Source organism: Sipha flava, unplaced genomic scaffold (assembly GCF_003268045.1).
Source record: "Sipha flava isolate LNK unplaced genomic scaffold, YSA_version1 49_pilon_pilon, whole genome shotgun sequence".
Lineage (NCBI taxonomy): Eukaryota > Metazoa > Arthropoda > Insecta > Hemiptera > Aphididae > Sipha > Sipha flava.
In genome coordinates, this window is record NW_020273360.1 from 1,583,995 (window position 1) to 1,609,185 (window position 25,191).

The 25,191-nt window shown below is 35.0% G+C and overlaps 1 protein-coding gene across 2 annotated transcripts; it reads left to right on the forward strand.

Annotated features, from left to right (window-relative positions):
• Positions 1 to 457: 457 nt before the first annotated feature.
• Positions 458 to 19,409, forward strand: LOC112690362. Of its 2 annotated transcripts, XM_025564365.1 has the most exons (6): positions 458 to 712; positions 10,722 to 11,297; positions 12,270 to 12,386; positions 12,525 to 12,634; positions 13,559 to 13,822; positions 17,860 to 19,409. In XM_025564365.1, the coding sequence occupies exons 1-6, from the start codon at positions 613 to 615 to the stop codon at positions 18,334 to 18,336; spliced, it is 1,644 nt and encodes a 547-aa protein (XP_025420150.1). In that variant the 5' UTR covers positions 458 to 612; the 3' UTR covers positions 18,337 to 19,409. The 2 variants fall into 2 exon arrangements, with proteins under 2 accessions (XP_025420150.1, XP_025420151.1); XM_025564366.1 differs by lacking the exon at positions 12,270 to 12,386.
• The last annotated feature ends 5,782 nt before the right edge of the window (positions 19,410 to 25,191 follow it).

Genomic DNA, 25,191 nt, shown 5'->3' on the forward strand with positions numbered 1-25,191 from the left:
ATCACAAACTATATTATTGCGCAGAAATTAAAGCGAAATAGATACATAAAAAAAAAACTAACAAGGTGGAGAAGCAATTTTTTAGGAAAAATTTATAATTTTTCGTTTACGAGCTGAAATATTTTGACCAGTTTCCGAAACTATTGTCTGCAGTCGATCAACACTTCAAGAGGTTCTAAAACCCATGGCTGAGTGCACATTCGTGCTAAAACGATGATAACGATCGAGGAGTGTGTGCGATTTGGTTCGATTATGAGCGGTTTAGCCGTCGAAATTTCTAGAACAGATACCGACGCCGTCACCGGGACTGTTTATACCACTAATGATAATTGTATCTAATAATATCAACAGCAGCAGCAACAAAACAACAAACAACATACGCGTTGTGTGATGATGTCCTTTCCTCGGCTTGCTGGAATGGTGGTGGTGGCAACGGAGGTGGGGACAGGTCTATAAAACCGATCCGGTACGCGTCTGAGTCAACAGAGTGTGTCCAAACAGCGGCTTGTGAGATTTGTAATTATCGACTCATTGCGCGTGCATACTCAACTATATCGTCAGCTAACTTCTGCACCTACCATTGTCATAGACGTCTCCGCGAAACCGGACATCATGTCGGCCAAAACGACGTTTTGGTTTGCGGTCATGGTCTTGACCGTGGTCGCTTCGGCCGTTGCTGGACCGTTGGCTACCGTCAACACCCCGGAATCGGGTAAGTCCGATTATTTCGTTATTCTTTTCTGACCCGTACAATTTTTTTCCACTGACTAACCCTCCATTTCCCTCCGTTCATACCGATGCGATCGTTTAAATGATGTTTAATAATAACAACCGTTGAAAATCGTGTGCGCGTTTTCCTTAGCTGCGTCCATCCAAATAGAACATTCTAGAAGGTCGCGGATGTTTCGTAACGTTCGCGACACCGCTTATTATCATATGTACGTATCACATTGGCGGGATAATGATATTGAAGTCGACATCCAGACGCGTGGCGCGGAACCGAGTACGCCGCAGTTGGGTAAAATCGAAAAAGCGGATCGATTATCGCGATAAATCGATCGTCTTACCATAGTACAGTATTGTTATCGTTTTGTCGACCTTTAACGTTTTCCTTTGAACACGCTCCGCCTCAAGGTATTTATATTTGAAGATAGCGCACTATACGGGTTCCCGGCTTGCGATATTTGCATAAATAAAAATGCAAACGCAATGGCATTCGGTTTACTACGGACAGCGTTATAATAATTATAATATTATCGCAGCTAGAATTATCGCGATGTTTTTATTGTTTGTACTTATTTTTCTCCGATAATAATCGACTGGTTATAAATGCTATTATTATTAGTATTATAATTATTATGTCCTCATACGAAATGAGTAAATTCACTCTGTCCGACGTGTAACGGTATTTATAACGAGTTTTTATGTGCACAGCACAACCTTTACTATGTATAATAGTATTTTAATAATACGTTATTGGGAGATCGCGGCAAAGATATAACGATACTACTTATACTCGTATCTTTCCGGCGCACTCTTTTCAGAGCCAGTTCAATTTTACGATCCACGTTAATAATTACGTATTACTTAACAACGCGATATACTTCAAGGCGGCGGGTATTGTAGAGAGGTTTTATTTTACATAATTTGTTTTTTCCGCATACTCATTTGTGTTCTAGAAAACGTTTTCTAACGTCGGTTTACCGTTATTGTTCCGTATTATACCAAAGAATATACACTTATCTATAATATACCGCACGCTCAATTGTTTTTACCATATATGCTCGTCGAAAAACCTTACGTCACGTTTATGTTTATGTACATAGTACCATCTTTAAAGATTTGGCACCCTAGGTCATAATCGTTTTTATCGCGTTCCCCCCTAGACCTATCTCGCGTACTCGTAGAAATATATGACGTACAGTGTGAACATTTAAAAAAAAAAGCTGTCCCAGTAAATGTTGCTATGCAACTCCTGCCTTTAAGCAATAAATATAACAGCACCTCTTCGTAAAGTACGTTAAAAAGAGAAAATATGGCGTGTACTAGACATTAAAAAATTAATGTTTACGACACGTGTTAAAATGCTATTTGATTGGTTGTACAGTTATGTGTACTCGCAACTCGTGTTCCGAATACGTTCATATTTGAATTACCCGGCCTGTGTAATATTGCTCATTACGATTCGGTAAACTACCTCGACCCCGGAGTTGTGTACACCACCCGTATACATTTTATTATTGTGTAATATTGAAACACATTGGACCGTGTCTTAGGTGCGAAAACGTGCGTATTAAAACGTTTGTCATTACATACTATGTACCCACCCACGTATCGTTTTCCAAAATGAATTACGCATTGGGGGGAAAAAAGTTTGTTTCCCTTAAGTCTTACTCGTACATGTATGCGACGTGAAATTTAATCAATTTAATGGCATTTTGCCTGTGAACGCGGAGAATTAAATAGTCCGAATCAAAAGATATATATTTCGCTGGTATAGCGACTCGAAACGGGCGTGTTCGCGACACACTACACATGAGACGGTTTTCAAAACACAATTATTTGTTTTATTTACTTATTAAGTACCACACAAAACTGACTACACAGATTATACGCTAATAATCGCGATCACTATATATATTATAATTACAGTTTTGGGCACAGGTTTTCTTTCTGGTCACTAATACGTCTATTACGTTACCGTAAAAAAAAAAATTAATTTTTTGACTATTCATTAACGCCATATTTCAATGTTCTTAAGGCAAATGAATATTGGCTTTATTTATTTTAGTAGTTGGTAACGGGATGTTCTTATCCTAGTATATTATTGTTAAACTTAAAATTTTATCAGCCTCTTAAAACTTTAGTACATCTCTCATCGTGTATATCCCATAGAGAGGTTTAGCCATCAGGGCAAAATTAACGAATTAAACTGCTCACAAGTCATGACTAATATGTCCTAAGGGCCTTTATTGGACTAGTATTATTGCAATATGATGATCCATAATTATCTTTAATATGATTTTTCAAATAGTTTTCTTTCAGCTATTATAAATTATTGAAATGCACGTTTTGTTTATTACGTTTTTTGAGTACTAAGAGACCTATTAAAATATTTATTTTGTGTACATATCTCTTAAAGAGAATATTTTCAAACAAAAAAAACCTTGTGGTTATCATACAGTTAGTAGTTCGAACTTTGCAACAAAAAAAAAAAAAAAAACATAATTACAATTAAGTTATCGATCCACAATCAATTTAAATATACACATTTAAATAAACATATATGGTTCTACCGTTTAAACTGTATATATTTTACAATGTTCGTAACAAATATTTATAGAAAATTTCGATCATCATTCTGTATATTCATGCCGTTTTTCTGCGATGAATTTATGACTCAAACCGTGGGTACGGCGAAACATGAACGTCGACGAACTATGTATAACTAATTAGATGCATTTACTACACCGACGAACCGCTTATGCGAAATCCGCGCGAGTGAGAGCCGCGGTGGCATGTGCATGTATTGTACGAACGTTCGTCAACACGCCGGTTACACGCCTTGTTTCCTTTTGCCGCTTACCTACACCTTCCGACGGTGTCGAGCGAATACGTGACCACGCGCGATGTTGTCCGCGCTCCGTGCGGATTTCAATGCGCATAATATATTATATTATTATACGCGTTTATATCGCTTGAATACAGTTGAATCTCAATATTTTAACGAAATATTTGAAAAAAATTCATTAAGTGATAAATATAATTTAAAGACGCATATATTTTATAGAAATTGTATCTTATCTGTGATAATAGTGCGTTTGTATAGATAAATTGTTATAACCTACGATGAACTGTATGTAAAGCAACTTTGTTTACTTGTGAACGCTTCTAAACACAAACATTATTACTTTCTAAATCGAAGATGTCATTCCACGAAAAAATGATTATGTATCATAGAAAACTATACAGAGATTCAACAGTATATTTTATTTGCAACATCGTTTCTGAACAACGCAACCGATGAGTAAACAAGTGGCTCGCTTTTACAACTCCTCACATGACGGATATTTATAAACATCGGTAATAATATAATTTCGCTCCCGGGAGCTACGCGTATTTTTCATGCTTATTCGTGAACACCAACTCTCGCGTAGACTGTTCACGATTCAAGCCCGTTTGGAATGAAACTTCAGGAAAAACCAAGGTGTAATTATAATGATCGGTACGGCCGTTGGTTGTTGTGATGTTTACGCGTACGTGTATGTAAATAAGGATTTTTTCACGTACGGTGTCGAACTAATTATTAATAAAACAATAACATTGCCTACCTTCGTCTTTGTTCATCGTCGAAAAAATAATTTTTCCTGTTTTGTTCCCACCTTCGATTCGAATAACCTTGAATTTCGATGTAGCGGCGTTATTTTCGTATTGCCGTTGTTAAGGCGAAGAAAACGAACCATTCCGACGTTGGAAAACCCATCAACCGTGTGTCCGGGGCGTGCGGAACCGTTGCACGCGCGTCGATTGCCTGCACAGATTACCACGGTACGTTACGTGGAGTCTTTGGTTCGTGAAGGGTGGCGTCGGTATGCGACGATATGATTAACCGCGGTTAGGTAATCGCTGACGGCTACGTATGTTTATCGGGAAAACCCACGGTTAATTCTTTGTACACGGAGCGCTATTGTAATATTTTTGTTACAATGATGTCTCGCGATCGTCTTAAGATAATTAACGTAACAATGCAATATGTATATGTTTTAACGTCTATTTTTAATGTTTAACGTTATGATTATTATTATCGTTATCGTAATATTTATGTATGTATGAGAAGACATCGTGTATACCAGACGTGATTTCGGACGTGACGTGACCGGAACACCGGTGCATTGTGTGTAATATCCGCCGCGACGTTTATGTGAAAATGATGAACAAAATTTTATAGACACCAAAAAAAAAAAAAAGAAAAGAGTTTAAAGAAATTTCACGTAAGATTATTGTCTTGTGCACACGTGCGTATCTTTGCTGGTCATTGTCGTCGTTTGGACTATTATAAATCAAACAGCGCTATGTTCTTGGGATATCATTACCTTCTTATTGTTCATTCGTCAGTGTTCGGCCGATGACCCATTATAGGTGCTTGGTAATATATAAAATATACAAGGAGTACCACAACCGGCGTTTTATTGACGGAAAAATGAAGAACAAGTGTTGCGTTTACTTGATATTGATGTATCAAGTTGATCGTAAACATGTGTAGTACAGGATATAGAGCGGATATCCGTGCAAAAGTCGACGAGTCTCGTTTTTCAAAATAACTATTTTTTACGCGCGTCATATAAAAAAAAAACCTTTGTCCCCTCGACTAATGTTTATTGTATTTATAGTGTACATTAATAAAGCAGCTATAAGGTGTTCACGCACATTACGCTTGCAAACAGGATTACTAGGATTTATATTATCATCTATATTATGATGAAACGGGATTCATAATGGCGGCCTAATGCACCGCTGCTAAGCCCTTTCGATATAGTTTAATACGTCTCGATTAATATTTATTATTGGATACTTCCACATTATTCCACAAATTTTGTTGTATTAGTGAAATAACTCATTATTTTTCGATAAAATCTGACGATTTTGGAAAAAAAAACGTTTTTATCGAATAAGATTTGAGTGTTGAAGTAAAAAACTAAGCTCTAATATTAACCATCACTAACGAAATTATTTGCTGGAAAAAAATAGATTTTATTTATATTTATATAAAATAGTTATTTCTCTTGTTTTTAAATTTTGGTAATAATTCAAAAGTATTAGGAAATACGACAAGGATGTTGTTTTTACTCTTTTAACGTAATGATGATTTTTTAATTAATTTTGTCGGAGAAAAGACAAACTTATTAAGTAGAAATCTATTACACAAATATAACACATCTCCAAACCAATCGTTTAATATTCATGGGCTTTTTCCCGTAAATAACAATGTAACAAAGGTAGTCATAAATTATTATCATATAAACACCTCAGCTTTTTTTTAGTAACTGAACCCTATTTTTCGGCTTAAGCGTTGAGTTTTATCGCTGAAATATGATTACAAAACATTAAGCCATCATAAAAAAATATACTGCATATTAATTATTATAATGCGCTTGAGTACGATGGCCACGACTAACGTATCATGTTAGATATCGAGTATAGCTTTTTTAATTGCATATTAATTACGCGTGGTTATAATATTAACTTCGTATTTGGATAAACATTAAATTAAAAAAAATTAATAAATATTGCAACACGAATCCAATTTATTTTTCTACATATCTTCTTAGAGACTATATGAGACCGGTTGATTATTATCATTACAATAGCAAATCGGTTTTAATTTTTGTTCCGCCACGTCGCGTTATTAAATGACAACACGTATCATAAATTCTACCGAATGGTGTGAATCAATTTTTTCGGAGTGGCTTGCATTATGTTATTTTTATTGTTTAATTTAATCACAACATACAAGCGAACACATGCAATTATTTATTAACTGGTATACATCAAGTGACTCGGTACACAGAACATGAACTACTGTAGTCGCGTATTAACACTCTTTAAAGGCAATATGGTTGGCAATTGGTTGTTTCCACGATTATAAAAATTATGACGGGGTGCAGTCAACGAGGATTGAAGCTAATTTGTTGTACAGTTCCGATGACCGACGGACACGCGAGTGGTTCTAAAATTCGTAATCGTGCCTATACGAAATGATACAAAGTTATTGTAATGTTTTAAGTACACTCATGACAGCGGTTATATAGATAATTTTTTTTTCTAATTTCTATTGAAAAACGTGTGGGGGGGCTTGTGTACGTTTTACGCGATATATTATTTTATTGCTGAAAACCGAGAAAACTCTCGTGGAGACACAGGAAAAGGGAAAGGGTGAACAACGGTAATTATTTTATATTCGGACTAACGATATTCTTTAAATATTGTCGATACACTTTTGCTATCATAGAAATTCGAATGACCTTTTCCGTTTAACAGCACAATATACGTGTAAAATGATAAAATTACTATGCCAAATTTTTAACTCATTTTGAACAATATTTAATAAATATTTTGCGACCGTACATACGAATTTTTTCATGCTGTGTATAATAACATTTATCAAGAATTCGAAGGTTATCAAATTATACATGTTTGGTCTTTGGACACGAACTCGTATATTGTTTACATTTGAATGATATTAATCTCATAATCTCTTTAACCTTCCGTTCAGATTATATATCTATAATAATACGCATCATGTATTCTTCGTGTAATAACCTATTAATATCAAACAAATTACTTTTTAATATTATTTGTGCAAAATATGTATGTGTACAAATATGCGATTTTCTTGTCTCTGCCCATACACGAACTATTATATATTAGACTGTTATTCGCATTATTTTCATCATGTTTACTGTAGTGATATTTGCAGGTTAGTGACGACGAAACGTATCATCATTTGAATTTTGTTTCCAAACACACGTATTAAAGAAAAAAATAAAAAATTACCCACTTACGTTGTTGTATCGCTGTACATGTTGATGAGGAAACGGGTTAGATTCTTCTGTAACGTTACAGGGCCAACGTAGTGCGAGCGCTTACTTGTGCACACAATTGCACTTTTGAAATAAATAAAATTTGTTGCGTTAATATTATTCTTGTACCGCACTTAAAATGTGATAGGCTCTGTAATTATCAGAATGCTTATGGGCTGAAATGGTTTATCACGTGAATAATACCATTGATTACAAATACTAGTATTTATGATCAATGATAATACGATTTGGACGTAGTTACAATGAAATACGAGTTTGATGAGCTGCAGTCGCACGTCCAATAACAAATAATAATGTTACCATCGCTATCAGACGCCGGATTTACGCGCACCTGTATTATAAGTATTTTATCTATGTTGCAATGTACTCGCTCGTCGTCCGGATGTACAATTATATGGTATTAACATCACATATTACGTATATACACGTTTGGTATTCAGCACGATAAGTCTTTGTCGCGCGATCGATTCGATGTGAACGTTTATCCGTGTCAATACCGCGGCAATACGTCATCATAGTCATTGCTTGTCTAAATGTATTAGCTGAAGTAAAAATTAAAACTTTACGGTGAATACAATACTTTGTAGTCTCCCTGAGGCTGTCATACCGGTGCATATCAAAAGTAACTGAAAAATACGAGACATATGCTTAGTAATTTTATTTTTTTTTCCTCCAATACACAATGGGAACACTTGCTATCGATTTATAACTTATACTAAGTACATCGTGGAGTATATCAACTGCTATAGTTGAGCGTCTGCATGGGTCATTATTTTCGAAGAAAAGTAGGTTTATGGAAAACGAAACGAGAGCGTAAAATATTGTTAACAACAGATGCAGGTTCTATGTTCTTGTATAGTCGTTTAAATTTTGTTTCAGTCGCGGACATGTTCAAACATCTTGGAAAGTTTGTTTGTTCTACAAATAAAATTGGTACATTTGTTGTACGGATTCACGAATGCGACTCAAATCTAAATTGGGGTGTGCCGGTGCTTTTTTCTCGGCAAGTGTATAAACACACGTAATACGTGCATCGTTTGTCAAAAGGTTTTAACAATATGGTATATCTCGTATTTGGGTCAAACGTATTTACTTAAACAGTTAATAGAGGTCGATTCGTAGATACGACATTTCACTGTCTTCATCTCTTCACTAAGTAGTATTTATAAAAAAAAAAACATCGTTCCACATTTACTAATGATACATAATTACCTATCGGTGGATTTTTACATAAAATTTATTTATCAGATAATAGAAAGATAATGTAATTAAGTTTACGTGATGAATTTTAATTTTTTTTTTTAATTCGATTAAAATATATACATTATTGTTCTTGGAGCATTTTATGTTGAATATTGATTAAAATTAATAATCAAATATGGCGTATCATTTAACTGCAGATGTGGAGTTATCCTCTTTAAAAAAGTAAATAAATACGACCGAATCTCACGGCGCCGATGCAATAACTACACAAAGAAATGTGTTCGAATACACGTAGTAGGTACTCGTTATGGAACCAATAAAACATGCTGGTGTATTTCGCTATTTTGTGTGATTAAGAACTTTAAAAAAAAACAAACTGTTGAGACAGTGGTGGAAGTTGATCCTTCGTCCCTTCGATCCTCTGACTGGATAATGGTCATTTTAATGGATATATTAAGTTTTAAAGAAATGATAAATAAACTTTTTAGTCGAATGTTTTTGATTAATACTTCAGTATAAAAAATGCGGATATCAGTTTTAGTTTAATTATTGATAGGTTATTTTTTTTTATCAACCTGATTAAAATTTTCTTGACCAAATATTCGAAACATGTTGTTTTATGGGCTGCATCCCCGAGTTAGGTCCGAAAATAATATTAAATTAATATTTTGTACGAATTGGGTTCGTGTGAATAAAATGTTTCGTCCAAACTGGGTCCGGGTGTGGTAAAATGATGTGTTTGAATTGGATATAATAATTTATCGGGTAAAACATGATTGCGTAAGTTCGTTATCGGCGATACCTTTTTTAGTTACACAATTCTGTACGATTTTACATGATTTTCAACTACAGGAATGCGTTTTTTACGAAGTTTTAAACGTTGATGCCAATTTTCATACCAATATTGGTGTATATCACATGCCTGTGAGAGAGAACTTAAAAAAGTTAATAAATACTTAGTGTTTTATTGCTTTTATTACTTATATTTATTGTTAATGATATCAGATATATCAAGATCAGATATAACAGAATTTCGTTATTTCCGTTTTAATATACGGTATTTTCCGAGTATCAGTAAAAGTAGTAGGTTATAGATGTCAAGGAATCCAAATTTAAGCATTTTTAAATAATTTATTAACAATAGTTTGCATTCAAATAAAAACTGTCGATATTATTTATTTATTAATTACTTTTATTTTATTTAGTTATCTTCATTTTATTTATTATTTTATTATTAATTTTTTTTATGAACTATTATAGTACTGTTAATATATGTATTATATATTTATTAGATATAATACGGTAAAATTACAACGTTGCATACAATTTGATACGCAATCGTGTTGTCAAAAAAGACACACGTATGCAATCGTGTTCTGCCCAATTTATCGCATCGTAGTAATAACATAAAATATGAATTTAATATGAATCACGTACTTTCTGACAATAAAATGCAATGCGTTGAAAATTGAAATACACTGATTAGATACAATAATAGTAACATCTTATTGTAATAATATACCGTACGAATATACTATTGATAGTACCGTTTTTTATTCGGGATTTCTGCAGATTTTCCTCACGCCTAGAAAAAATATTGAGATTTCGGAAAGATAAATTTTCCATAGTGCCGTTGTATGCTGATTTTTAATCTAGAAAGTTAATAGATGAAACCTTTGGAGCAATATATTTCTACCCGAAAAAGTATTTACAAAAAAATAAAAATTGAAATAAGTAAACATCGTTGTGAAACCACAAGATCATTCGCTTTCCTCAGAATCCAAAAAAGAAAATCACCCTCCTCTTGTCTGTTGTAATTAAACTTGAACGAGATAGAAAAACGATGAAAATACATTATGTTAATTTTTATAATACCGGTGTTTTTTTAATTTAATGATTTTATTGTTTTATTTCTAGAAAATGAAGCCGCCGTTGTTAACACGTTGGCACCATCGAAGACCGATACATCAGCAGATGCATCGGTTGAACCAACTGACTTGCTGCCACCCGCCAAACCTGTCGAGCAACAACAGAATCAGCAGACCGAGGGTTCGTCCGAAGTGGAACTGGTGCCGACTGATCCCGGTAAGTTCGATGTGATGCCGAACGTCAGTGTCCAGCCCGACGAGCCCGTCGCGTCGGACCCGCCAAGCACTGCGGTGTCCGGAATCGGTTCGCCGAGTGCCGCGCCGGCCGCCGGAACCGACTTGCCGAGCGCCGCGGGAACAGGCCCGGCTTACGGCAAGAAACCCAGACCGCCGTACTACCCGACCGGCGTACAGACCGCCGTGGGCTTCGGGCCTGCCCACCCTAGCATCCCGTTCTTCTTGGAGTTCTTCCAGCCGTTCCAGTCGTTGCAGCCACCATTCAGGCACCAGCAGCAGCCGTTCGGCGCCTCCGTCGATCCGTTCTATCCGTTCGCGTCGGCCCCGGCTCCGGCCCAACCGTCTCCTTTCCATCAGCTGGTCGAAGCGTACACTAACGAGTTCAGAAGTACGTGTGGTAATTGTTACGCACTGCCGCCGCGCTCCGACGGCTTTTGTTTTTAGTGCACGAATCACGTCCGAAAGAGTCCACGACCGGAGATCGGGTGCATGGGCCACTAGAGGGATTCGTCCTACGATCGAACACGCGCTTTCGTCGGACATGTTCGTGCCCCGTGATATATGCTCAACCGGTGCTGCAACAAGCCGTGTGTGTTGCGTGCGTCAAATATGTGATTCAAAGGGAGCCCTAGCCTATAATCTAATGTTCGATCAGGAGTTAATCTAAATGAGGAGGGGGTGAATATTAAAATGAGTGATATATTTATGTAGTGCAATATTGACCATGATGACCTCCCATGAATCCGCTCCTGGGTCCAAGGACTAAGAGAGAAAGATAGTAAAACCATTTTGTGATAATAATTATTTATGGAGATTAAACTGATAACTGATGATCGTGTCTTGTATGTAATAGTTTCTTTTGCCACCTTTACGATCGAAATTTGGTCTCAATTAGTTAAAGGTACGGTTTCTCTGAAGCTACCATACGTGGGGGAGGGTTATTCATTTTATTTACACACGGGTTTAAATTATTGTAGTTGCGGGACTGTGCTCAAACAATTTTTCCCGGACGGTTCGAAAAATATTTCACCGTTTCCCCTCCCCTCGATCTCCTGCTACGTGACTGGCCAGGTAGGTCGGTGCAAGACTAACCCGATGAACGCGCGTGATCCTCGGACATCACTGTTTTGAGTGCCTGGTATCTGATGACAACTTTTACGCGTCTCCGCCGACTTACTTGGTCATTCGTTTCAGCCGTGATTCAATAATATCATTGAACGTATGCATGTACTCGTGCAACGATATCAGATATTTATTATTATGACAATAATAATCAATAGTTACTAATTTGTGTGACACGAAATCGCATTGCATCGCCTAACAAACTAACCGTAATTATAATGTACGCTTCATTTCGCAGCTCCCAACGTCATTATAGTAAAACCAAAAAGAAACGTTAAACATAACACTACATCAATTCCACCTATTCCATTACTAATGAACATCATGCTTAACGCTTTTCGGCACGAGCCGACAGGTAAAAAATGTTTCCCAAGTATTTGTAATATGTAATGATATCACGTAGCTTCTTTTTTGTCGAAAAATTACTTTTATAATACGATTTATTAATTTTTATTATGTTTTTGTGTGCTTGTTTTTTATTATCTCAAATTAGATATGCTAGAAAGTTTGGAGAAAATGCCGACCATGCCGCAAATGACCAACGTGGTTAACAAGCAAGACGGTTCAGGAAAGCCCTTAACCAAGACTACGTCCAAAACCGAGGTAAATATGATCAGAGAGCAATTATTATTTGTTTAAAATGGTACTAAAACGTTATTAACATTATTCTTTTTTTAATAACAATCCTAATTTTTGTAAACTTATGTATCTGTTTTTAATGAATAGAAAAATACTAATTAATTCGATTCAGTTAAAATTAAAGTTTTAGTGTTAAAATACATATTATTCCAAATCTCTCAAGGTTTTTGACAATTCATAATTTTAACGTTGTAATAGTTTTTTTTTTTTTTTAATTAGAAAATTTAAAGCTTGTATAAACTATAATTGAGCTGTCGAGTTATGATTTTTCATTTTCAGTAAAATAAAAAATGTAAAACTCCTTGTTCTACATAAATCGTGTATGGAATAGAGTATTATTTCTTTTCATAAGTTTTTAAAAAAATGTATATAAATAAGAGTATATAATTTGAAATGTTATTTTTTTGTATAAAAAAAAAGTGCCGTTTAAAGAATACATTTTTACTGCTAATAATCTTCGTTCCATTCTGAACACGTTTTTGCATTACAAGTATTTTACGTGATATTCGTTTATAAACGTTTAGAAACGTACATTCACGTATATAATAATAATGACTCATTGTAATTATTCTCACTCATATGAATCGGTTATGCGAATCGGTTTAGTTATTTATTTACATTTTTTTTCTCCTTTAAAGACTTACACGTGTATATACGTTTATATTTAAACATTACACATTTTATAGGTAATCACGGTGAAGCAGTTTTTAATATTCTGTTTCGGTAGTTTAAAATAATATATTTACACGCACATCGAGTATAATCACATATATTTATTCCCCTCCTCCTCCCTTTACACGTATAAGACAGAGTACGATTCCAGTTTCAATAACGCATTCGTTTACTATGTTCATTCTTACTTTAATTTATCACTGCGTCTCGTTCTAGATCATTGACGGCCATGTGGTCCAAGTTAACGAAACGACGTACAGCGACGGTGACGAGAACCACAAGACTTTCTATCATTTCAAAGAGATCCAGGTACTTCCGGATACAGTTAACAAGAAAATTGCCAACGAAAAATTGGTGACAATGACCAAGGACGATTCAGAGTCGCAAAGAGTGGAGACGAACGAGATCAGACAAGATCCAGCCGATGCCACCACCTCATTTCCAGAGAGAGGAGATGAAAAATTGAAAGAAATGAGAAAGGTAGAACAATAAGATAGCTGCAGCTTTTATTCACAAGATGTAATACACGTAATAATACACCATATAAAAACAATTGATTCATTTTCACGATGGATTATTTTTGTACATACCATCTAATGCTTATGTAAATTATCATCCAAGACTTCATTAACAAAAAATGCAGCGTGTACATTTAATCCGTCCAGATATTACCAATATAATACTCCTTTTATTTTACTACTCCTTATTGCATATTATAAATATTATATTGTACCACATATGGGACGCGTGAACGCTTTTTAATAGTAATTTAGGTATTGTTAATTTTGTAATCAATAGAGTATGCATGGATAGAAAAAGCATGACAATAATAAAAAAAGACAAAATGTTCTTAGTTATTATTGATGATATTTAAAATATGAAATGAACAATACAACAATATTTATTTGTATTCTCAATTTTAATAGTTGGTTCATTTAAAATTAACTAATGAGTATTTAGACGATAGAGCATTGGTGGATGAGACATTGTTCTGTTAAATCGAATACAGAAACGACAATTTTTTTAATTTTTGAAAATTTATTGATATTGAATCGGTTTTATTATTTTCCCATTTCATCAACTATAGAATTATTATTTCTGAAAATAGAAAGGAGTGCATCATATCGTAAATGACCAAATGTGGTACAATCAAACATTTTCAACTTTTAAAAAGACTAATAATTTTTAATTTTTTTTATATTTTTCTAGTAGTTAGTTATGCCATTGAAGTTTTAATTAATCGACAAAAAAATCGTACAGAAGAAATAATGAAAAAAATATTATTTTTATCGTGATTAAATGTTTATGCGCAATTATTTCTATTGTCGAATTTTATAGCCTATAGTAATGTATACGATTTTAAATACTCGTTTAGTAATAAATCAAAATAGGACCAAAACTTAAATCAAAATACTTATTTCTGTAATAATAATTTATAATTGTACCCATTCCATCCAATAAACTATTTAAACGATAAAGTAGAATATTATTTTTGCAAATATTAGAATTAAAATAATTATTAAAATTAAATTTAGAATAAACATGTGGGATTATAAAAGTAAGACGTAAATCATACACAACATAGTGTGCTGTTAATTTTATTTGTATTTATTAATTTTATAAGGCTCTTAATATCCAAGTATCATCAAGATTTTGGGTTATCTAAACGATATAGTCTGTTGTTTTATTATTTTTACAGTAGTGCGTATTAATTATAAATGTTGACTTGTTTAAATAAAATTCTATTCGATTTTACCTGTATCGCTCGAGTTTTTATTTCTCACGACATTTCAAATAGTTGTACGATAACAAATAATTTATTGTACTCCAACTGTATACATTATTTATTTGAATCGTTTCGAAAATCAACGTCCGTTCATATACTTATTTATGAATACAACGGCGCGTAATGGGCTTGGAAATTGTGACGAGGAAGTGCATACTACGTGTAAAATAATATTCGTGAAAAATAGTAAATATTATTCGTGTCCAGTGATTTGCACAATATCATCGAAAACCGATTGTTACGCACGAATATGAAGTATAGGTTTAAAATCGGCTAATCTGCGTTTGTAAAACCTTTTTCGTTTCTGCGGTCTGAACCGAATGACCATGACCATCTTATGTCTACGTGAACCATATATCAATCTGACTGAGTCTTTTATAACCTCTGTCCTCGTCATCTTTTAGGCAAGGCACTGAATGCCGTTACTTAAAACTGTAAACGTTCGACGACGAATAATAATAACACGTCGTGTATGATGTATATATTAAACAAAATATGTTGTTATAGACCACGACAGGTGTATTGGTTTATGCTTTTTTTTACGAAAATGGATCGGAAATAATCGCAATCAGATTCCGAACCATTTTGGCCCCGCACGTTTTTCTAATAACCGATCTAAACCATCGTCGTAACATCCGTCCGGCTTGTTCATAATCGCGGGACGCGCGTACTGAGGTTTTCACCTCAGCCCGCAGCGCTGCTTGACCACATAGTGCCGAGTGTCGGTGCTCATAACGCTGCTATGCAGTGTACCGGTGCGGGAAGTCGCATCGGAACGGTCGTAAGTGGGTATGGTGCAATAACACAGAGTGTTATCGTTCGCTCGGGTCAAGGGCGAATAGGCCCATCGGAATACCGGGACTTTCCTGGTGGATCGCTACATAACTGATCTTGATATAACTCAAGCTTCACCCAAAGAATAATCTATCGACTTCATAACCAGTTTAACGTTTTAAAACAAAAGTTTGAGTTATCTAAACGAGAATAACGATGTACACTAATTTGAATGAAGAATATATAATCTATATCGTATACTACGCGTTACTGATTATTTTTCATATTATATTCATTAAAAGCTTTATAAATTTTATTAATTTTATAAATTACATTCGTCTATTTTTATTTATTCATAAAAGTGTAATTGATCGAAAATTGGTTAGGTACTATAAGTTTTACGAGTACGAACAGTTATGATAAAAGCGTGATGATCAAGTGAGTGGTGAGGGGGAGGTGTTTGGTGATACCTTGGTTAAGGTAATTTTTTGGTGCGATGTTTAAAATTTAAACTTGAGCCGCTAGATTACATTTTCCCCGGGCCGGTCGAAGCACGCCTATCCGTCCCTGGCTCGGGAGAACAGCGGTGATGGATAAAAACCGCGCGCCATCGCCTAGTAAGTCAGTACTAACGTTGGTGCCGCGAGCGTCTTCACCTGATCGCGTGAGCACGTCGCGAAGTTTTTTTGCGCGAAAAAATTGTAAATAAACAACGCATACGTTGTTAAATCTTTGCTACTGCCACAGCTAACCGGTACGTATCCGATTTGTTCTTTTCCTACTACAATCGTGTTTGGCACTACGTACGTGGCTTGCATATTCGCTTTGCCGGCAACCACCCCCTCCGTCCTCGTTTCGATCACTATCCATGGTAACGGTACCGCCGCGAGTGTGCGATGTGTTCGCGTGCGCAGTGTCCGTGGTCTCACTTTTTAATGTCACCTAAACCGCTCTCGGACATAAGAGTAAAAAACGGGATAAAAACGGTATAAAAGTCTGTCGGAATTCGTTCGAACGAGTCACAATTTCAGACAACGACTCGCCCAGTGGCGTGTTCGAGGGGTAAAGCAACTATTGCCCCTCCCCCTTTCCCAAAGCTTTTTTTTTTACGTATTTTCGGAAGCTGTGATCATAAGTTAAATTGAATTATTAAAACTAATCACCCATCATGTGTTTCCCCAAATGCGGTACCTACATGCACGTATCCAGGGAGGGTGGGTTTAGAGGTCCAAACCCTCTTCGAAATACCAAAAAAAAAAAAATAAAACTGTTATAAAAAATGACCTGACCTACAAATTTAATAGTTATTTCAAAGTTTCTCATGAGACTTGCTAATAAAATACCTAAATATGTATATATATTATATAATGAGTAATAAAGTGGGTTATTTATCAATATTTAAATTTTTTTTCAAAACCCTATACATGAAATTTTTTCCTACGTTCACCTCTGGGTATTCAACTTTTTAATCGCAATAGAAACCGTTTCAAACATTAGCAAAATATTTTGTATTACAATCATAGGCAATAAAGATGAATCTTTTATCTAACGTTATCATACTGTATGGTTGATTTTGTTATTTGAGTTTCGTACTGATAAAAAATATTTTATGTTTTTAGAATAGTGAACGTTTTGACATATAAACATGTCAAAATCAATTGTACAGATAATGATCCCCCCACCCATGAACAATTATCCCAAATACACCACTGGGCTTGCCGACGACACGTTTTCGAACGCCCGTCCCTAACAATATGTCCTGGCATCGAAATGCGTGCGGGATAACGGGGCACGCCACTGACAGTCGCACCCTTTACCACGTATACCGTGTTCACAAAGTATTACAAGTACACCATACGGTGAACTATGCACACGCCACTGGACCCTGTGCACGCGTACCGTGACCGCGACGATCAACACCGGCACACCTAACCGTAGAGCGTTGTGTTTTTCGCAGGCCGGACCCGTTCCACTGGACGATCACTACCAGACGGCCGCGGCCAGTTACTACTCACCGTACGCCCCCGCGTACTACGGACCGCGCCCAGTGATGCACCCCACCGGTCAGCTGGTGTACTACGGCCGACCACCGGTCGGTTACGGACATCCGATGTCCGGTCCGTACGGCCACCCGATACCCGGCCCGTATGGCGGCCACCCGATACCCGGCCCGTACGGCGGCCACCCGGTGCACTACGAACAGCAGCAGCGGCCGATCAGCTTGTACGGTGACACACTAGTCAACGATCTGCTAGACGCGTCCAACCAGGCGGCCGGCGTGGAAGTCGTGTTGCCGCCCGATGTGGAGCTGATCGACGTCGACCGCAAGCCGCAACGCGGCAATCAACAGCTGTACTACAAATCGGACCCACGTCAACAACGACCGACGCCGCCGTCGCGGTCGCAACAGGTTTTCCGCGCGCCGTCGGCATGAGGTGTCCGACCAACGGCCTGTTGTTGCCGTTGTTGCGCCGACGATGTTGTGATTACCGGAAAATAATTTTATACCGTAGATGATGTAATGCTATCGCATAATATAAATTGCAAAAAAAAAATAAAAACTAAAAAAAAAAAATAAAATAGTCGTCGGTAGAGACGATCATCCTACGAGTGTGTTCGCTAGACCCCAAGTCATTATTTTAGTCTCGCGCCACGACAATTTATTTTGTAACGTTTTGTACATATAATATTATTTTAAATACCACATCGTTTTTCAGCGATGATGTGTCGCGCAACACTGATAGTTTATCTAATTTTTTTTCCATCATCCCGTTCGCTGCTGCTCCGTCGTGTTTCCCATCCACCAACGGTTATTATTATTGTTATTAATCATCAAAATCGCTACTCGTATGGTCGAATCGTGATGACGCAACAGTGACGCACGCATATCTTATCAAATATCGAATTTTTACCTCATGCGAGTTTCTCGGCTGTGTTCGTCGAAGGTAGTATTACGTTCAACGGGGCTTAGACGGTTTCGAAACGTCATAATCCGTTTCGTACGAAAATCCACTTCTGGAATCTGGCTTCAGTGATGTTTCCGAACACCTCATCCCATCCTTAATCTTGTTCATACGTCGTTGTACGTACCGCGATCAATAAATTATCTAAAATCGTAAAGAGGAATTTTATCGAATCTTGACGGTCAAATAAATAAAAAGCCTAACAATATTACTATGTTACAAGCTTTCGGTTACAGTAACCTATTTAAACACCATATGTGACCATTATATGGCATTCATAAATATTAATCTGGACAACTTGAATGTTTTTGGTTCTGCTCCATTCACTCCAAGTACTCGCGAGTCGACTATTACGATACGTACCCACTAAATATATACTAACTCGTGTTATAACAATAATAATCAGATCTCATCGTGCACGTGATACGCATCGTTCTAAATGTATAAAAAAACATTATAATGTGTCGAGACACGTCATATAGCGACGGAGCAGTATCGGATCACTGAACATTTCCGTTATCGCGGAGCTCGATCAACTGTTTATCTAAATTCTAAATGTGTGTGTGTGTTTTTTTTTTTTTTTTACTATTATTATTCAAACATTGCATGTAAGACTACTATATTATTATTATTATTATTATTATTATTATAACATGTTTCTCCAATAAATCTTAGACAAATCAAATAGTAACCACGACCACACATTTTTATTTTTATGTTTTGTTAACTGTATATTTACATGACATAAATTAGTTCCGACGGATTGGTACTTATTGATCAAGAAACATATAATATATGGACTTTTCAACAGTAATTAGTGTTAAAAAATAACATTTTTATCAAGTAATTATTGATAACTACCTACACTATCATGACTCATCATGTCAATGACGTGCATTTTATATGTCATAATAATATTATAATCATTCGTGGCATGATTATTTCTGAAGAGTATCGATTTTCCTACTATACACCGTTTAAATGTCAGATTAATTTATGTTATGAATTGTGTGATTACTATTTTACAATCCGTCCCTGCAGTGTTTTACGATTTTTAAACGATACTTATTGATATTGATTACAACAATACAACTAATTGAAATACATAAATAAGTAATACATAATGCAAATCGGATCGTTTTGATTGTTTTTATATTTTGTTTTTTTCCCTTGAACAGTAAATCCACTCGTATTTACAATAATGTTTTGCCATATTTAATCGTGGATTCATGTACTTAACACAATGCACCAATTATTAGGGATTATTTATCATTTGGGCAAGCAATATTTTCTCCTTTGCGAACTGAAAAACAAAACATTTAGTTTTTAGATGGTTTTCGAAATCAAAACCCATCACGAGTGCACCAACATCGAACGTACTCTAAACATCTACGGTGGGCATTATTCTCAATGAACAATAATTTTGAAGTAATGCATAGCATGCGCGGGGTTATTTTGCGTATTAAAACCCGAATTCTCAACACAATGAGAAGAATCAATAAATCGTTAACGAAACCGAAAACAAATATGAATAACATCGTTTTACCGACTGAAAATTTCAGTCTATTTTACTATTTAATACTGCATCGGTAAATGTACCAAATCAACGTACTACGATTAGTATGTTTTTATCACATTATGGGAGATGTGTGCTATACCTTCTCGTGGTCTCCCCTATCTAATAGTGTTGGTAATATTAATGTTTGAAGTTCACTGTGTCTTTTCGCAATTTTTGCTCAACCATGTTAACAACACGAAGGCAAACTTCTAAACAGCACAAACCAGGCAGCCGATTGTTGAAAGACCTTCCGGCCTATTGGTGAAAACAACCCTTCTCAGGGCTACCCATATGACAATCATGTTTTCTATAAGATACGAAAAAGTAAAAAAAAAAAACAAAAATTATATTAGAGAATTTAAAAACCAAAAAAATACCAAGACATGTAAACTATGTAACACTAAGTGCAAGGCAATCACAGATAACAACATTAACCCTTTGCCGACCAACGGGACTGTTATGTCCTCTATGTATTTTATCCAATTAAATATAGATTAAGGTAGTACAAATGAACGTGAAAGGTTTAACTAGATGGTGAACTACATTGGACACGGAAGGTATGGACTGGCAAACTATACTGACGAGAAGAAGGCAACCTCACCTGACGCTATAATTGTCGAAGAAACGAACATACGTGTGATATCCATATTGGTAAATTGACCTTATACAACGTACACAAACTAGAGATGTAATGTATATTCTAATAATAGAATTATTCGAATTCGAATAGGTCCACTGTAAATAATTCGAATAATCGAGTATTTGAACATTCGAATATCAGTATTCGATGCTACAATACCTATTATTATTAAACGTTTTGCGTTGCGTGAACACTTAAACGGATAATTCTCGTTACGTATTGTATTGTAGCATCGAATATTGATATTCGAATGGTTGAATATTCGAATACTCGAATAATAGCCATCACTGATACAAACCCCTATCGTGTAATTAGACGTATTATCGATACTGCCAGCATCCTTCAATATGTTGGAGATAAGAATAGAATGGAATAATTAGCGCTCTGCGTAGAAAGGAGGTATACCTATAATCACTCAACATGCATATTTGAAACGTAGTAGGTACAAAAGTGTTTATTTCGTACCTATTCGAACGGATTAAAAAAAAAGTCAACTAGCGCAATAATACAAGTTTGTAACGATAAATTGATTATTAAGTCAACTTGCGGAAATAATTATCGCCAGTCCAAGTTGTGTTTTCTATACTTATTATAAATAATTGCAACCGATCAATACATTCAAAAACCGGCCGCATTAAACTTCGACAATTCAGCAATTTCATTGGGTTCATTAAAACGATCCGTTTATATACTATTTAAATACATCAATGGCGACCGATTACAGAAGTATTTTCTCTAGTTAGCGCACTTTTTCTTACATTATAGTTCAACGTGAGACAATGTTATAATGGTCGTGATTAAAATTGTTATCTTGTCCGTTCATGAAACGTAGTGCCACGTAGCCAAAATATCACAAAGACGACATAGAAACTTTCCATGACTGTAGATAGATACCTAGTATATAATATTGCTCAACGGTAAACTTGACGAAGCGATTTTTTAAATTTCTAGGACCTTTCCTGTATTGAAGTATTCGATGCAATTTAACTTCGCTGAAGTCATCAGTAATTACAATTTCTCGTCGATTATACGATACATCCTCGGTATATATATCTATCGTCTATGATAAAAGTAAAATAGTTACATCCAGGGCTGGGATTTTGATGCAAATACATCTTTTTTTCTGATGTCCCAACACATAGGTCCGTAAGAAGAAAATGTGATTCGAGTGATACTGTTTAATTTAAAGAAGATTTTATTTTGCATTTTATGACTTTAAATGCATTTCTATGGCATATGTTGCTGCTTTTATGGCATTTTTCAAATTTTTAGAGAATTAAATTAATTCATCTTCCGCTGAATCAACAATTGAATTTATCATTCAAATAATATCCCATTAGGGATGTTTTCAAACATTTTCTTCTGATAGAGGTATTCATTTCAGGAATAAACTAGTAGAAGATATATGTGACAATTTAGGCATAAAACAAGTTTTATCAATAAGCTACTCGTCCCAGTCACAGGGACTGATCGAAAAAATTAATGGTGTCCTTTCTAACTCACTAAAAAATTATATAGAAGACAATAATCAGTCTAGATGGTCATACTATTTACCATACGTAACATTAAGTTATAATGCTACCAACAAACCAGCACAAAATATAGCCTTTTTTATTTAATGCATGGCTTTGAACCATATTTTTAATTAACAACAAATTAATTCAAAATAATTTACCATACGGCATAAAAAATGTATTAATTGAACTAAACAAAATACGTAATAAAATTCCCAATATAGTTTCAAAAGCTCAACAAAACTAAAAAAATATCTTGACAAATTATATTAAATGATCAGTTTCAAACGAGGAGACTTAGTTCTTATAAAATTTTCATTTTTAGAAGTAGGAAAAATCTTCAAAATTACGTCCAAAATATAGAGGTCCTTTCAAAATTTTAAACAAAATCAATGACCTAAATTATAAAATCAAGCTTGTTATAAATAATAAAGTAACCGAAGATATAATCCACGTTACACATCTTAAACCATACCACTCAAGAGAAAATATTGACAATTAACCAACACTAATTTATACAAAATAATAATCATAAATAAATATATTGTATTAATTACATTATTATAATAAATCTATAATATATAAATTATAAGATAATTAATGGTATAGAAATAAATTAATAACTAATTACCTACTCAAATAATTATAGCAAAAAAAAAAAAATATATTACATAATGTAATAACATATATTTTCTAGTATACAAAATTCATACATTTTCTTATTCAATACATTCTAATTTTAATTTCACCTTAACTAGTTGGCAATATATTGGGAGTGATGTGGTTCTGTTGTTACTCCGTGTGGCGTAATTGTAGTAATGAACGCCATCTATGTTCCCATTAATAGTGTTCGTTACATAGTCCCCTTTTTCTTTGGAGATTATTTTGGAAAGCATGACAAAATATTTACAAAGAAAACATACTACTGACTATACATATTTACAAGTGCTGATTAAAATATCTATTATTTTTTCTTTATAGTCTTTTTTTTTTCTAGTACCACGCTTTCTTGGCGGCCGCTTTCTTTTCTATCCTGCTTAGGCCGTGTACTGGTAGTGGTATCTCATTTCGAGATATTAAATTCGTTGGTATAGTAGATGATGACGTTATGGGTTGTTCTGTTCCCTTTTGTTCGGTATAATTTTGCCATCCAATTGGCAGAGTGACAGGTTCCTCATCTTCACTTAACTCACTATACTGCATATTGATTGCATCTGTTAATTCTCCAATTTCAGATAGTATTTCTTCAACGCCAATCATATTGATATCTTCAAATCGGCGAAAAATCCTCAGAATTATCGTTATTACTATCAAATTCATTGCTGAACGCGGATTACCTTTCCAAGGTGACAATGAAATTATTGGCTGACCAAGAAATGGAAATTTCCTGGGAATTTTGGAATTTCTAGCCGAGTATGAACCTATCCTGGCCACCCACTTAAAAGTGTATGGAAACAAAGGGAGTGGTCATATCAGTTACCATTCGTCCACGATTTGCGAAGAACTGATCAGTTGTATGGGTGAAAAGTATTAACTGAAATAGTATCCAGGATAAAAAAATCCAAATATTATTCAGTATCTGTAGACTCTACTCCCGACGAATCTGACATCGATCAAATAACTATAGTAGTTCGATACATGGAAGGATCGACGCTAAAAGAAAGATTTCTCACCTTTTTACCAAACTGTGGTTATATTGGAGAAGCTACAGCAAACGCTCTACTCAAATTTTAAGGTGGTCATCAAATAGACATCATGGATTGCCATGGCCAATCATATGATAGTGCTGCAAATACGAGTGGCGAATACAAAGGGATGCAGGCTCTTATTTTGGAGAAAATCATTTATTGGCGTTTGTACCATGTTGTGGTCATTCTCTCAATTTAGTGGGAAAAGCAGCGGCTAACTCTTATCCATCGACTGTTCAATTCTTTGATTTCATGAAGGATTTATACACGTTTTTCACAGAAAGTACAGAGCGAAACCGATTTAAAATTGTCCATAAAAATAGACTATTTTAATCGAACTTAGCATACATACTCATCCGTATACAAGCTTTTGTTTATAGGCCACTATAAACACTGCCACTTTTGTAATTTATATACTTATGTGGCGTGTTTAAATTTTGTTGATATTATAATTTACTTACTTATACTTGCGTAAACATCTACTGTCTGAGGGGCTACTCTCGACTTAAGGAAATTTTAATTTTCCATCATAAATCAATTATAACCAATATTGCACTTTATAAGTCGAAAACGGAATGTTTATTTTGTGTCATGTGATTTGCCTTTGGCAATGCTTACGGCTATTGTTTTTAGTAAAATATACAATTATTGTCCTATAATTGCATTTTAATGTTACGTTGTTTTGTTTTATTGTTCCTTTTGGCGAGCAAATACGCTTTAAGTACGGATAAAAAGCTTCAGCTGCAAACCTGTACAATAAATAATTTTTATATTTTGAAAACGATAGTAATATAACTATAATATTATTCAGACGTCCGTCAGCTGCTGTGGTCGTGTGGCAGTGGAGTAGTTGTGTGGATAACGTTCAAATGTATTATATAGCGAAATGCATATATATATATATACACTAGTTGTGTTATTTACCA

Excerpts from the sequence above, each read along its gene's own strand:
- LOC112690362 (XM_025564365.1), top strand. The coding sequence starts at position 613 with ATGTCGGCCAAAACGACGTTTTGGTTTGCGGTCATGGTCTTGACCGTG. Across the intron at positions 11,298-12,269 it reads GTACACTAACGAGTTCAGAA|CTCCCAACGTCATTATAGTA; the intron begins GTACGTGTGGTA and ends TTCATTTCGCAG. Across the intron at positions 12,387-12,524 it reads TTTTCGGCACGAGCCGACAG|ATATGCTAGAAAGTTTGGAG; the intron begins GTAAAAAATGTT and ends ATCTCAAATTAG.